The sequence below is a fragment of the Hyperolius riggenbachi genome, chromosome 8, assembly GCF_040937935.1.
Source record: "Hyperolius riggenbachi isolate aHypRig1 chromosome 8, aHypRig1.pri, whole genome shotgun sequence".
NCBI lineage: Eukaryota > Metazoa > Chordata > Amphibia > Anura > Hyperoliidae > Hyperolius > Hyperolius riggenbachi.
Window position 1 is genome coordinate 39,369,212 of NC_090653.1, and position 16,914 is coordinate 39,386,125.

General features: G+C 44.7%; 1 protein-coding gene across 1 annotated transcript in view; it reads left to right on the forward strand.

The window, feature by feature from the left end:
* LOC137527286 (uncharacterized) overlaps positions 1-16,914 on the forward strand; it is a 45,497-nt gene that overhangs the window by 13,272 nt on the left and 15,311 nt on the right. The window contains exons 3-5 of the mRNA XM_068247795.1: positions 4,603-4,718; positions 8,954-9,025; positions 15,820-15,918. Of these exons, the coding sequence (XP_068103896.1) occupies positions 4,603-4,718; positions 8,954-9,025; positions 15,820-15,918 (287 nt within the window). The remainder of the gene's footprint in view (positions 1-4,602; positions 4,719-8,953; positions 9,026-15,819; positions 15,919-16,914) is intronic.

The window sequence follows — 16,914 nt, forward strand, 5'->3', positions numbered from 1 at the left end:
CACACCAAATTAAAATAAAAATAAAAAAAATCATGTACTGGTGCTGTGTATGAACAGATACTGGTGCAGTACTGTATGGGTTACCCAGTATATAACAGTATATAGTCAATTGACTTGTTGCATTGGTCAGCTCTCCTTGTCTACCTGTTCAGAGCGGTATGGAAGAATAGATTGCGCTCCCTCAGCATGGAGATCTGAGAGGCGGTAACAGGATAGGGCGTATCACCCGGCATCAATGACACCCGGCGTATAAGACGACCCCTGACTTTTCAGAATATTTTCAAGGGTTAAAAAGTAGTCTTATACGCCAGAATATACAGTATTTTATTAGTGGATTATTTGGAGGTATTTTATAGGTTAGTGGTTCAAAAGTTATTTTATAGACAAGTTGTGCACATCAAACATACAATGTCACAGCGCCAGGAATTATGTTGTCTCAAGCAAACAGGCAATCCAATTCAATCCACCTCCAGAGATAATACTTTAGAACTGCATTCCTCCTATGTGACTCGTGCACCAAAAATAGAGAAGCAGAGAAGGATTTCTCTCAGTGGATATCAATAAAAACTTTTATTCTTCCATACAAGGCACATCAATTGAAGATAACAGGAACACTTACATCAGGAGGGTCCTATGCCAGTATAGGACCCCCTCAGGACTATTCGCTTCCCACCCTTGTGGTACTATGGTACATCGATAAACGATCAGTGATGTCCAGCCCGCTCTCGTCCCGACTAGTTTCGGCCTTCCGCCGTCATCAGGGGATACGAGAGCAGGCAGGCTGAGGCATATATATAGAAATAAAATCATAGTCACCTGCTCCATGCTAAGCCGATGTCACCACCCGGAGCGCCCGAACACACTGAAAATCACTTCCGGTCGGCGGCCATACTACATCCGGTTGCGTCACTGGAGCGTACGGGTGACAGCAGCATGGTAACCAAGGTCATGACATCTTTGTTCTTGTACATAAAAACATTATACTTTCATTACATAAAATATGATGAATATAAAAATTAATAAAAATACACAGATAAAATTTAATAAAAAAAAGTTGTGCACATGTCAGAAGAAAACTTAATCGCATACGGGCCCCAGTTTTCTCCTAGATGATATTTTCAAACTTGATAATAAAATGCCTTTTAAACCACCAGCAAGGAACAAATACTCAAAATAATTTTGATAGTACTTTTTCCTTCTTTCTGGTACTTTTTTAATTGCAAATTGCTCAAAAATCAAAGATGAAAAATAATTTCCTAGGAGACAACTCAGGAACTTTCCAGCATTTTGCAATTAAAAAGTATTAACAGCAGTAGAAAAAGCACTATCAAATTGATTTTTTTGGTATTTTCTTCCTTGCTGTAGGGTTTAAAAGGTATTTTATTAACCTCCTTGCCGGTTACCCCGAGCTCAACTCGGGGTAACCCGCGCAGGAGGACTGCTCAGGGCCCGCCAGGCCGATTTTCTAAAAAAAAAATTCTATTGCACGCAGCTAGCACTTTGCTAGCTGCGTGCATAACGCGATCGCCGCCACTCGCCACCGATTCACTGCCGATTCGCCGCTACCCGCCGCACTGCGCCGCCCCCCCCCCCCCCCCCGACCCCTTGCGCAGCCTAGCCAATCAGTGCCAGGCAGCGCTGATGGGTGGATCGGGACTGCTTCTGGCATCACGACGTCGTTGCCGGAAGCGATCGGAGTGGGTGGGGGGATGCCGCTGCTCAGCAGCTATCATGTAGCTAGCACTAGGCTAGCTACATGGGTAACAGTAAAAAAGGGCGCAGGAGGCTAGTGGACAAATCGGGCGCCGCCATTCACTCCCATAATAAATATCGTTTAATGGGCGCCTGATAGGAAAAAAGGGCGCCGGAGAAAAATAACGTTTTAAAAGCTGCGCCCGGAGACTTAATGTTTTATTACTGCTTCTCATGATTACACATTATTTAATGATTTATACATTTTTTAATATTATTTTTAAACGAAAAACAGTACAATATTTTTTTCAAACATTATTTTTAAACGAAAAACAGTACAATTTTATTTTTTTTACATTATTTTTAAACGAAAAAAACGCACAATATGTTTTTGAAACGTTATTAATGCTTATCACAGGGGGGTCTTAGGTTTAGGCACCAACAGGGGGGTCTTAGGTTTAGGCACCAACAGGGGGTCTTAGGTTTAGGCACCAACAGGGGGGTCTTAGGTTTAGGCACTAACAGGGGGGTCTAGGGGTTAGGGGTAGGTACAGGGAGGGTTACTTAGTAATTTTTTTTTTAAACGTTATTATACGTTTCACTATTTAAACGAAAGATTAACGTTTTTACAATTGCCGATTTAATGCACATTATTTAATGATTTATAACTTTATAAAACATTAATTTTAAACGAAATACAGTACAATACATTTTTAAACGTTATCCATGCTTATCGTTTAAGACCCCGCGCCCTTTTTTCCCAGCGCCCCTTTTTAACGTACGCAGCTACATGATTTAATTTTTTTTTTTTTAAAGTGATGCGCTGCCCCCTTGCCACAATAATTGGAACGGCAAGGGGGAAAATATCACCTAAGAGAAAAAAGTGAATTGCATATGGGCCCAGGTATGGCCTTCTGTGTACCCAGAGACTATCCTGCTAGAGACAGAGTTAAGGGCCCCGGAAAGTCTGGCCTTTGGCTGTAAAAATGTATGAGTACTGCATACATTCCAACTGTCTCTCTTTAGGGGAATTGCCTTCATTTTTATAATGTAATCCCCACCCCTTCATTTTCCATCTTCTTTGTTCTGTAGTTCTTTGTGTCAGGTGTTTTGGTTGGGTTTTAAATTATATTTATCTACATTTTACATCCTACCTTTAGTAACATTAGCAGCAAAGAAAATATTATCATATTCTTATTTTCAGTTATATAGTGTTTTTTTTTTAATAACACATTGCATCATTCTCTAATATTTGCAGTTTACACACTACTCAGCATTCTAAATGATTTTAAAGAGCAGGACAGAGAACTATTGATCTGTCCTCTGCAGGAAAAAGAAGATACAGTGACCGGCAGTTGAGATAACAAGCTTCAGAAGACAGAGCTCTCTGCGACTTTGAAAGTCATGGAGAGATCAGTGGCTCTTTTGCATAGATAACAACTGGAGTTTCTTAACTCTTCCTGTACTGGAAACAATATTAGGCTTCTAATGTTTTATTTCTTAGCTGTACTACACATGCAAATCATTATATCATATATTTTTTTCACTTCAGTGTCGCTTTAAGTCATTGCATTGCTGGATTTTAGAAGCCAGTAATTTTTAGTTTTTTTCTTATCAGTTTTTTTTTTTTCTTTAGCTGATTTGGTCTTTGTAGTTATGTGTAGAAGCATGAGGATTAGCCTGTTACTGGGGCTAATTGCAGCTGAACGGCAGACCGCGGGAGGACAGCGTGGGACTCAGAAGTGTTTTTGAGATGGGAGGAAGCCCAGGGTAAGTATCAAATCTTTACTTTACAAGATCTCTGGTTTACTTTAATGTATCCTCTCAGTCTCTTCAGTAATGTAAATATATTTTATTCACAGATATGCTTGTACTTTTATGGAAGCCACTTTGGTGGATAATATAACAGCTTGCAAGCAACATTTCCTAGTTTTAGTTACTGCATGGTATAGGTTTGACCCGACTGAAAATATACATAGGTGTGCACACCATTTTTGAATTTGCATCCTTTTTGCATTGTATTAGTGAATTTATTTGTTAAAGGTGAAACTGAAAAACTTAAAGGGAACCATAGCTGAAAAAAATAAAGATTTTATACATACCTGGGGCTTCCTCCAGCCCCATACGCGCTGATGGATCCCACGCCGCCTTCCTCCTCTTCCCGCAGCTACGAGAACCAGCTCCCCACTCTGCCGTCAGTCGGAGCCAGTCTAAGCGTAGCAGAAGTGCGCTCTTTGCGTATCTCTGCAGCAGTGTATGGAGAGATACGTAGAGGGCGCACTTCTCCTCCGATGACGTCAGCGAAGGGAGCCCGTTCTCGTAGCTGCGAACAGCAGAGGATGGCGGCGTGGGAGCGATCCGGGCGTATGGGACTGGAGGAAGCCCCAGGCATGTATAAGAGCTTTTTCATTTTTTCACCTTGGGTTCCTCTCTGGTTCCCTTTAACATGATTGGTTTTTAGGGTGCATGAATTTAGTATTTGTTTTATCTGTCACCAGTGCCGTAGCTGAGGAGCTTGGGGCCCCAGTGCGAGTTTTACATGGGGCCCCTTGTACTCTATTGATATAAAGCCCCAAAACCTACCAATGATAGTTTCAGGAGATGTAATCAGAGCAAGGAGACAGTTAGTTAAGCATTACTACTATTTAATGCACATATAGAAGTGTTCATTACTAGTATAGCGCCAATGAAAAGTTAAAAAGATGGATGAAGGAGGCCCCCTAATGGGCCCCTCTGGTCCAGGGTCCCCAGTCCCGTTGCTACCTCTGCGTCCCCTGTTGCTACACCACCGTCTGTCACTACCGGCCTCCTATAATCCAGGAGAGGGCTGCGATTTCTTTTAATTGATATATACTGTAAGTCCAGTCCAGAGTCCAAGAAAAGCACTGACATTCTTCCTTTCTGTCACAGAACAGAAACACAAGACATCACTGGCATCATATCCCCCAGCATGAAGACCGCCATGGGGATACAAGGAACAATTGTGTCTATCATCTTCATAATCTGTATTGTGGGAACCAGCTGCGGTGAGTGTTCTGGCCCCGCCCCTCGCCCCACCCCCATACACTTCTGTGTGCCTCTGCTGTGTTCTGCTACGTCACATAATAGTTTAGCTAAATCCTTTATATTTTCTTTCCTTACTCAATGGGCTTGATCCACTAAATCGTGATAACTCAAATCACGCTTGTTTTCGCGTTTGTGCGCGATCGTGAATTTTCACGCGCAATTGCGGATTTTCGCACGAAAATGCATGTTTTTGCGCAAAAATTTGCGATCGCGTAAATGCGAAATCTCATGCAAAAACGGCCGTGATATGAGTTATCATGGTTTAGTGAATCAAGCTCAATGTGTGTTCTATGCAAAAAGTGCTCTGAAAGCAGAACTTCACAATGTGTAGGAAGCTTCCTCACAGTGTAACAACAAATGCCACAATTCAAGACCATACTACTAGCAGTCAGAAATGGATTAAGATGAAGTGAGGCCCAAGGCGCTAAGTAAAAATGGCGCGGGGTGATGCTGATAATGGCTTCAAGTTCTTGCTACTAAAGTTATTTAACGTTTCAGAAATGTCCTGAAACGTTAAATAACTTTAGTAGTAAGATGTGATACATGACCTGGTCCCCGGCGATACCGTCTTCTCTCCACTTCCTGTTTAGTTTGAAAGAGTCCTGCAGCCAGCCAATCACCATGTGGGGACTAAGGCCGCATGGTGATTGGCTGGCTGCTGGACTCATTCAAAATAGGTAGGAAGTGGAGAGAAGACGGGATCATCAGGGACCAGGTAATGTATACAATTCCCTCTGCCTGTGTCACCTGCTGTCACACTGCCTCAAAGCCCCCTGCCTCTCTCACACTAAACCCTCCCTCTACCTGTGCCTAAGCCCAGACTACACTCCTCGGCTGCCTACCACTAACCCCCCGCCTCCATAGGCAATAGTACAAGTCACGATTTGCGGCCAGCAGGGAGATTAAATTATGGTGCCCGATAAATAACAGGCACTAGACGCCCGCTATCTATCACACCCGCTATTTATTTCGCACCATAATTTGACCTGCTTTCCGCTAATTATGGCTTGTACTATTGCCACCTATTGTGGTGCCATTTGTCCTTTGCCTTTCTTATCTGCGCCACAAGGTAAAGGAACTAGCCGTCATTTTTCTATAGTCTTTTTGGTAAAATACAGTGGGAGAGTGGTCAGATAAGGTGGCAGCTGTGCCCCTTCACACCCACTAGCAGGGCCGTTTCTTGGGCAGTACTGGCAGGGCAACCGCCCTGGGCGCAGCCCGGCAAGTAGAAGAAGGGGGGGCCCAGGCAGAAGGCTATAACCACTAGGAAGCTGGTAACGCATGGTCCAATGGAAGAAGATTACCAGCTCAATCAACTTCCTTGACTCCTCCTGGGCTGCCTGCGTCAGACGTCAGGTCATCATCACGTCATCACCGCATGATGACACCTGATGTCCTGCACACTGTCAGTGTGTGGTGCCCATGGAGGAGTCGGCTTTCTGGGCTCTCTTCGTCTTTGTGTTTTCCAGGTCCCTGCTTCCTCCTGGGTGAGCGGCTGGTCACTGTAAGTAGGCACTGCAGATCTACTTGTGACCTGTGGCTATGTGACTGTCCCTAAAGAGTAAGTGCTCCCGAGTCTGTGGGGGGGAGGCGCAATTTTTACACCCTCACTCTGGGTGCAATTTAGCCTAGAAACTGCCCTGCCCACTAGGCCCCAGGCAGTTGCCTAGGTTGCCTTGTGGATGATCCTGCTGCTCTGCTAACTGTTACTAAATCCTCATTACACACATATCAGCAGGACATTCTACCGTAAATAAATCATGTCAAAGTTTTGAGAAAATGCCGCACAGTTCTCCACCAAGGACCCCCTACTTCCTGTAAAATATAAGTCTGCATCCTCACATAAAGGACACTAAATTTCAATGAAGTTGCTGTGCACAGGTAGCGCTCGATACTAACGGCAGGTGTGTAACGCGCAAATGGCGCAACTCACACTACTAATCACATTATTAAAGAGGAACTCCAGTGAACATTTTACTGTTGGCAGGTGATGTAGCTGCTGCATGGTTTTTGGCAGTTGGAAACAGCTGTAAACAGTTATTTCCCACATTGCAACAAGGTTCACAGACAGGAAACTGACAAAAGTTTGAACTTTTCTTATGGGAGGGGTTACTTGTGGGAGCGGTTTCACCACAATATCAGTCATACAGCACCCCCTGATGGTCTGTTTGTGAAAAGGAATAGATTTCTCATGTAAAAGGGGGTATCAGCTACTGATTGGGATAAAGTTAAATTTTTGGTCAGAGTTTCTCTTTCAGATAACATGAGGCGGGCTGTTTGCTAAACACGCTTTATACACCAGTCGTTAGTATCGGTATAATTGCTGTGCGCTGCCTGTACACAGCAACTTCACCAAAATTTAGTGTATCAACCCCAACGTGTCTTTTGTATTGCAGAGATGCTGAAAAATGTAGTTTGGTAGTTCTTCCTACTTTGGGTGTCACATGGACACAAGTGATTGCATCTCTCCCCTATCTGAATGCAAAGAGGAAAGGCAATGATCTGTACTGCAGCTTGCAAAACACACTTGATCCATGGCACAGATGCAGGGCCGGCGCTACAATGCAGGCAAAGGGGGCAATTGCCCCCAGGCCCCAGAGTCCATAGGGGCCCCCCAGGCAAATTGATTTGGTCAGTCGCAGCCTCTTATGTGCCGTGTGTTGTGTGGGTGAAGGTGGTTAGGCAGCGGCAGGCAGGGAAAGGAGGCAGGAGCTCCCTGAGTGCTCTCCCCCCAAAATGCTGTGCGGTGGGCAGTGCAACAGAAGGGCCCCGAGTGTACTACTCACTTGTCAGCATTGTCAGGAAGTCCAGAAAGTCTTTTCCAGTCCATTCAGTCACAGTGTCTCCTCTAGTGGCACCTCTCAGTACTGCACCACTGGAGGAGTCAGAGAGGAGACGCTGTGACTGTGTGAAGCAGAGAAGATTTTCTGGACTTCCTGACTATGTGAGTAGTACCCTCAGGGCCCTTCTGCTGCGCTGCCCACCGTACTGCATATGGGGGGAGGCAACTTCATCCTGGGGGACACATCTAGCTATCTATATTGGGGGAAGGGGGGGGGGCTACAATAATCATGTGGGGACACATCTGACTTCCTCTACCGGAGGTGGGAGGCTACCTATTTATGGGGGCACAACTAATCATGGGGGGCTCTTCTGGCCATCTATACTAGGGGGGAGACTACCTAAGACTGGGGAGCACAGCTGGCCATGAGGGGAGGTCCATCAGTGGTCAGGAAGGGGGAAATCAAGGGGCTCCCAAGTTACTTTTGCCCCGGGGCCCCATTGCAGCTAGAAACAGCTCTGCACAGATGGTTCACCCACCACTTTGCTTTTTCATGCTGTTTATATTCATGTATAATCTTGATTGCTGTTAGAATTTGCTTCACTCAATTTAGTTTTCATTGGGTTTTAAAAGGCAATTAAAGAAAGTATTTTATACTTAACCCCCCCCCCCCCCCCCCCCAACCAGTGGTGTAACTACAATTCATGGGATCTGCCACTCGAGGGGCGCTCTTGTCCCACTCAGCTCAAATACTCTGGGATGGGGCTCACGGGAGCCCGTTCCTGCATATCTCAGCAGTCACCCTGATACACTTCTAAGATCAACTCAATTCAAGGTGCTGCGTGATGTTACTTATCCCCAGGGATAGCCGAATCCGCTTATCCCCGGGGCTAGACGAATCCACTCCCTGGTGCGGACTATTAAGTGCGAACTGCATGTTGTACAGCATCGATTTTTTTTCTTGCATACTGCCTGCCTGTCTTTTTTGCGTGTTTTCACTGTGAACGTCTTAGTGTCAATCCTGTCTTTGTTCTATTGCCATGTGAACCACAACCAATTCCGGGTATGACTTCGGTCGCACTTGGCGAAACAAAGATTCTGATTCTGATCAAAATCAAAGTGCTAGACTTTTTCAGACACTTTGGTCCACATAGACTGATGCCATGCTGGGATAGATTTGACCTTGACATGTTCCAGTTCATGCCCATTGTCGGTCATAGTCTGACACGGGAAAACATGGCCTCCACTAGGGGAGCCATTGCCAGCCAGATCTAGTCCAGAAGGGTGCCAGGCCCTTTGGATCCAAAATCTAGTCCAACATGGCGTCTGACTATGTGGATCAAAGTCCTTGCTTGGTGATTGCTGAAGTTGTATTTAGTAGATCAATTTCTCTCGCCCTTCTCTCCTTTCCAGGGAATGTGATGGCTCCCCAGCCGGGAGTGACGCCGCCCAGCACCCACCCGCAGGAGGCTTCTTCCATCGAAGGTAAGTAACCCTTAGGGACACTTTTTTTTTTTTTACTTCAGGTTCCCTTTAGTGTACATCAGAAGTTCAAAAATACAGTCTTCACTTACAGCTTTGCCTTATTTTTTAACTCCAGTGCAATTGTTATAAAATAATTAACAAGTAATAATGTACAATGCTAAGCAGCAGCTATAACAAATTCATTTCTGGTATACATAAAACGAAATTAAAACCATGAGATACTGGAATACTACTCCCTCTGTATAACTTATTTGTGAGGCCACATCTGGAGTATGGGGTAGAGTTTTAGGCACCGCTCTATAGGAAGGACATTAGCATACTAGAACAGGTATAAAGACAAGCTACTAAATTAAGGCAGATGGTAGAATCTCACTTTCCAAGAAAGGCGGACTGAGACCGCTGAAACGCGTAAGCCCACCCTTTTTTTCCACTCATGACAACAGTTGCTATAAGTGGAACTTTCTATTCCCCCTGAAGCGCTCTAAACATAGTTCGCAAACTAAACCGCATAATAGCGGTAACCTGGCAACAGTGACGTGAGACGCAGGTGACGTCACCAGGAAGAGGATCAGCCATCATCCGGAAGCACTACACTCTACTGTGGTAGTGCGGAAGAGTCATTAGGAGTCATTGAGCTGACGGCAGGAGCTCTGACATACTACTTGAATTGGAACTTGAAGCCCTATGGAGCGTGAACAGCTGGGAGCGTGAGTATACAATACACTACACGCACAGCGCAGCACCATACTACGGAGGCAACAATTATCACAAAGGAACTGTATGTATCTATCAGTGACAATCATATGAGGAGCTGCTTACTCAAATGCTATATAAACTTCATATTAATTACACAGCTTAAACTACGCAGGAACTGCTAATGGATTTGACCATCATCTAATTGATCTAGCCAAACCGGAGCTGCACCTATAAAGAACCTACTGCAGGTCATTACTTATAATCTGACCTTTTTCATTGATTTTCATATATTTATCCAAAAATTTTCCCAATATCTATTACGACTTTTTATCGTTCACCAATTTTTACCTATTTTATAAAGCACACATTGGGTAGTCTATGTATGCATGAATGATTTTTGCATTGTGTAACAATACACATGAATTATGAAGCGGTACTGAGTTGTTATGAATTGTTGTTCTATAGATTATACCAAAAAACTTCTTCCTATTAAATTGTCAATTTTTATGTATGAGGAATAACATTTTATATACACTTTATGCACATTGGTACTATAGAATTATTATTGGTACATTTGTATTTATATACGGATCATATTTGCCCAGCGCAACCTGTTTTTGCTTCTTAGGACTGACACCCAGGTCAGATATTCACAGAAGCTTCACACTATTTTCAATCTTTATGCTCTTCATCAGGGTCCATGGACCACAAGATCTCGGTTCTCTACTCTGACTTGATCTGTTCACTTAGCACCACCTAGTTACCCCATATGATGTCCAAGTGGGACTCGTATCTCAGGCATAAGTTAGAAGGGAAGCAGTGGGAAAAAATATTTACCTTAACACACACAATGCCACTATATCTGCATCCATTCAGGAACGCAATTACAGGAGTATGGCAAGATGGTGTAGGTGCCCCATTCCAACTGCCAAATTCAAACCAGGTAAAACTGACACATGCGGGAGATCCAGATACATGTATCTATCCTCATTTTTGGTGGCAATGTCCCCTTATACAACCCTTCTGATGAGCAATTTTGATCTCAACAAATTCCTGTATTCAGAAAAACTCCCATTCAAGCCTGAAATCTCATTGTTAAACCTACTTCCGGGGAAAGTGTTTTTGAGGCCTGCTGGAATTCCCACCTTCACATCAGTCTCAATTCTCCAGTTTTCACCCTGTGTGGCGCTTCCGCACTTGAACAGGAGACAGAGCTACATCTGCCTGACTTCGGTTAAAACCAGGTTTTATTGTCCGAGGTATAAAGTCTGATAAGGAGAAGGCAATAAAACCAACAGTACCCACGCGAGCAAGTGACGGGTTTAAGCCAGGGATCCTACACAACAGATCAGAACTCATATAGAGTAATCCAATATTGTAATCCAGAGCAAGCAGAGATTGCTCCAGGCAGCAAACACGGTTAGTTAGAATCAAGCAAAAGGTAAGTTCAGTCTGCAAACACGGGAGGTCAATAGCAGACAAGAGGTCAGTCCAGGCGGCAACAAGACTAATCCAGGCACAAGCAAAGGTCAAATCTTATTGATCAACCCACAGGCATTAATAGCACAGATGAGCACCTAGCAACTAGCTATAGGTGACGCCACCATGGGCAATAGCAAATGGGAAGAGTAGTGCTTAAATACCCCAAGAATCCAATCAGGGGCCAGCCACACACACTGAGCACCAATAATACAGCAGCAACATACCTGTCTGAGTGTCGGCTGACTAGGCATGTCAGCTGACAATATCTTCATCCACCTCTCAGCAGGTATGCAGGATGGGAGGAGAGATGTGCTCATCCCCTCTGGCTGCCGCATGCACACCAAGATTCAACGGGTGCATCATCAGTGTTGGAGAGCTGCAAATAGTCGGAGGGAGAACGTGGGCACAGACGGAAGGTGAGTTCATGACTGTTTCCCAGGCCCAAAAAAACCTCACAGGTAGGGTCGAAACTAGAAATCAGAGAGCAGAACCTCCGGCGGTGGATGGAGCTATGTGTTGCTGCCCACTGCCCACTGCTGCTGCCACTGTGATAGAAGCTGGAGGGGGAGCGCTGAGGGGAGAGGCTGAGAGGAGGGAGGGGACTGTACCCCCTCCCTGCCGATGTCCAATGCTCTCCCCTCATGCTGCGACTCTTCCTGCCCCCCCAAAACAGCCCTGAGCTGCCTGGCTTGCATCCCCTATTGTTACTCCCCTACTCACAGGTACTCTAATGATCATTGTTAATAGCATGGAACTGGAAGAGTTCCTCTATCCCTACTATGCTCCAGATATTTACAGAATTAAATATTGTGAGTAGAATGGATGATCTGTTCCATAACGCTCATGACAGGATGGAGGGTTTTTGTTGGGAAATGGGCAGTTTGGTACAAATATAGGGACTTTGCAGAGGCAAAAACTCTCACAGATCAAGGTCCAACTTGATGGAGAATTGATCTCTGTGGAAATGTTTTTTGTTTTTTTTCCGAGGAGCATGATGTTTTTTACACACCTAAGAGAATGTAATATTTTGATGTATATGGTCAGCTGACCAGAGGAGAGTGTTATCTATTATTTATCCTTATCTTTTTTTCCTTCTTTCTCTGTACATTTTTACTATCCCAGACATCTCAAAACTGGTGAAGGTATTAAAGGATACCCGAAGTGACATGATGAGATAGGTATGTGTATGTACAGTGCCTATCACACAAATAACTATGCTGTGTTCCTTTTTTTCTTTCTCTGCTTGAAAGAGTTAAATATCAGGTATGTAAATGGCTGACTCAGTCCTGACTTAGACAGGAAGTGACTACAGTGTGACCCTCACTGATAAGAAATTCCCCTTTTTAACTCTTTCTTGCTCTCAGAAGCCATTTTCTGCTAGGAAAGTGTTTTATAGTTGGAATTCCTTATCAGTGAGGGTCACACTGTAGTCACTTCCTGTCTGATTCATGACTGAGTCAGCCACTTACATACCTGATATTTAACTCTTTCAGGTAGAAAAAGAAAAAAAGGAACACAGCATGGTTATTTGTGCGCTAGGCACTGTACATACACATGTTTATCTCATCATGTCACATGTCACTTCGGGTATCCTTTGACCTCCTTAGCAGTAACCCAAAGGCAGGCTCGGGCCAGAAATCCACAGATCAGAGCGATAACCCCCGAGCCAGATTTGGGGTAGCTGACTGGGAGGTATAAATACACAGCACAGCATGGCAGCGATTCTAACTCACCTCCCCCAGGACCCAGACACTGGCAGCCATTCTTCTTCTGGTCCTCAGAGGCTCTGGATCCCACCGGTGAGATTGATGACAGTCGGCAATCTCACTATAGGGGTAGAGTGCCACCTGATGGACAGAAGGAGATTTGCAGCTCTGGATCCAGGGGAGTTGAGTAATGTGCATTGTGCAGGACTGTCACAGACCTATCTAGTGGTATGATTCCCCCCCTCCCCCTGCTTTTAGGGTCTAAAAGCTTGTGAAAAAATTGCACTGCTTTTAGAGCCTAAAATCCTTAACTAATCATACTGCTGGATGAGGTTAAAGTGAACCTTAAGTGTAAAAAATAAATTGAGTTTTACTCACCTGGGGCTTACCTCAGCCCCCTGCAGCTGATCGGTGCCCACGACGAGTCGCTCTGATGCTCCGGGTCCCACTGGCGGCCACTTCCGGTTTCGCCGTCAGGACCTGTCAGGCTGGGGAACACGGCTGATACTACGCGTTTCCAGCCAAAATAGCACCCCTATGCGGCCATATGGCCGCATAGAGGTGCTATTTTTGGCTGGGAACGCGTAGTATCAGCCGTGTTCCCCAGCCTGACGGGTCCTGACGGCGAAACCGGAAGTGGCCGCCAGCGGGACCCGGAGCATCAGAGCGACTCTTCGTGGGCACCGATCAGCTGCAGGGGGCTGAGCTGAGGTAAGCCCCAGTTGAGTAAAACTCAATTTATTTTTTACACTTAAAGGGATACTGTAGGGGGGTCGGGGGAAAATGAGTTAAACTTACCCGGGGCTTCTAACGGTCCCCCGCAGACATCCTGTGTTGGCGCAGCCACTCACCGATGCTCCGGCCCCGCCTCCAGTTCACTTCTGGAATTTCTGACTTTAAAGTCTGAAAACCACTGCGCCTGCGTTGCCGTGTCCTCGATCCCGCTGATGTCATCAAGAGTGCATAGCGCAGGCCCAGTATGGTCTGTGTCTGCGCAGTACACTCCTGGTGACATCAGCGGTAGAGAGGACACGGGCGTGCAGGCGCAGTGGTTTTCTGACTTTAAAGTCAGAAATTCCGGAAGTGAACTGGAGGCGGGGCCGGAGCATCGGTGAGTGGCTGCGCCAACACAGGATGTCTGCGGGGGACCATTAGAAGCCCCGGGTAAGTTCAGCTCATTTTCCCCCGACCCCCCTACAGTATCCCTTTAAGGTTCACTTTAATGCACACTATATACATGTAAAGTGTTCTTCTTGGGGCTCACGGAATGGCCCCAATACATAGACTCCATAGTGGTTTGTGCATTTGATAAGACCAATCGTCTGTTAGGAATTGGTGTTATACCTGATGTTTCCTCACTGTTTGCTTGATATCCTCTTCATCCTACGGCATTGAAAGCTGCACATGCTGTCTGTTTGACTTTCAGCTGTTTGTATTTATATTATGTTTTAAATAAAAAGTTTTATTACAAAAAAAAATAAATGCTAGACTATCTGGGTGTCTTTAGCTTGCAGAAAATGGGGCTGAGGGGTGGCCTGATTAACATGTATAAATATAAAAGAAGACAATATAAAAGCTTGGCAGATGTGTTTTTGTCCCTAGGGTATGGACAAGGGGACATAATCTGCCGATGGGAGAAAAACGTTTTTGCCATCTATTTAGAAAGAGTAAGGCCTGGAACCCACTAGGGGCACTTGTCTGAGCGCTTTGTGATATGAAAAGCTCTTGCTAATGTAATGCTATAGGTGTGATCTCACTTGAGCGATCTGATTTTATAATCTTTTTTCAAATCACTAGGGCTTAGAAAAGGCTGCTAGTGGGTTTGAGCCCGAAGAGTTGTTAAAATCTGGAAAATCCTACCTCAGGAAGTAGTTATGGCCAAGGCTGGATTTATACTTTTTCCCCGCTATGCCAACTTTCTTGTACAGCACCCTGTGCAGCCCCCTCTTCCGTGTGTAACGTTCATGTGTACAGCAGAGCCCTTCAGTTATATACAGATCTCTTGGGCAGCAGCTCCCCTCTTCTCTGTGCTGCTCTCATTTACATTCTCTTCTTCCACATGCAGCAATCCCTCTTCCATGTCCAGCCGCCCCTCGACCTGCTGCTGCCCAAGGCCTGGGCCTTGGTGGCCTTCCCAGAAATCCAACCCTGGTCACGGCAAACTCTATTACCTGCATTTAAAGTGAACCAGAGATGAAGCACCCTCATGTATTTTACCATATATATCAATGGGGACATTAGAGAAAACACCTACCCTGCTCTCTGTTTCATTTTTAACTGTTCAGCTTGCTTCTTAGCAGCCATGATAAAATCCCCGACTGAGCATTCAGTCTGGCTTTGCTCAGGAGTTATTATAGCTCAGTCTGTGTTCTCTGGTGTCTTTTCAAGCCCAAGCCTGCCCCCTTTTGGCTCTGCTCAGGAATCATTATAGCAAAGCCAGACTGCTCAGTCGGGGATTTTATCAGCGCTGATTAGAAGCAAGCTGAATAGTTAAAAATGAAACAGACAGCAGGGTAGGTGTTTTCTCTAATGTTCCCACTGATACAGATGGTAAAATACATGAGGGTGCTTCGTCTCTGGTTCACTTTAAAGAGGGCTTCGATGCTTTCCTTTCATTGAAGGGCATCCATGGCTATAATTGCTAGGTAATTCCCTGCAGTGTTGATTCAATGTTCTGATTGGAATGCGGTCCATGGAAAAGGGTTCAACAGGCTGAATGTATTCCTCTTGCAAAGCCAAGAGGAAAAGGGATTTGAAAATGGATTGAAAGATGCAATATTGTATGACTTAGGAGATTTTTTTTCAGCCATGGAGTCCCCCTTTAAAATGAAAGGTAAGTTTTTTTTTTTTTTTGTTAAAGTTCCTTCTTTTATTCTCTCCTGTGATTTTTTTCTCTTTCTCCTCCTTCAGAATCAAAAACAGCATCCGATGTATTAATCCCCATTGTGGGTGTAGTTTGCATGGCATTGATTATCTGCCTCACTTGCATACGGGGGGCGAGTAGTGAAGGTGAGTATCTCAGAAATGCAGTCTCTGTGGAAGGCATTGCTGTGATATTTAATGTAGATCTTAGAGATTTTTTGCTCTCTAAGGTTATGTGTTTTGTCATTTACATGCCAGAAGGGTGGATCTGATGTCTCTTTTTGGCAGGTAAGTGCCATTTATAATAATATGGATTCAGAGTTCTTTTGTTTTGCCTAACAGTGTACCTCAAAGGGAACCCAAGGTGAGAGACAAATGGAGGCTTCCATATTTATTTCCTTGTAATATATATTTAATGCAGATTGCCTGCCTGGTCTACTGATCCTCTCCCTTTAATACTTCAAACCTACTCTCTGCAATACAGAACTACAACTAGATCACCTCAGGAAGGAAAACAGGAAGTGGCTAGCGATAGCTTATACTAATTCTTACAGAATGGGAGGGGGAAACAGAGGAGCATACCAATACACATAATTCAATAAGCTGCAGTGGCAGCACACTCCCCATCTGGTATCAGTAGGTACCACTATACGGACAGTGCAATACTTTGCAGTAAACACAGTAAATTGCATAATGTGTATCATAAACATACAAGTCCATAATGTAGACGCAATTGTCTTTAGGATCTGGAAAATAAAGAGAGAAAAAACAGGCATACGAACTTTCAGTGTTCTAAACTTGCCACAGCTGTAAGACCCGCTTCACACTGACAGTAAAAAAAAAAACAGTCTGAACTAAACAGATCCAAATGGATGCAAATGGATCCAATGTTAACCTATAGATCCATACACATCTGTCAGTTCAAATGGATTCGTTCTGCACGATGCGCTGAACTCCAAACTTTGGTTCTGCAGCAATTTTTCTGGACCACTGAGCCCAGCGAAACGGAAGCTGAAGTGCTGCATTCGGGGTAATGAGGAAACAGAACGTTTCTTCACACTGTAGAGGTAGTGGAAGAGAAAGCACAGGGGGTCCGGGAGCCCAATCTGGTGTAGTACGTTAATTGGTACCGAAATAGTTAAA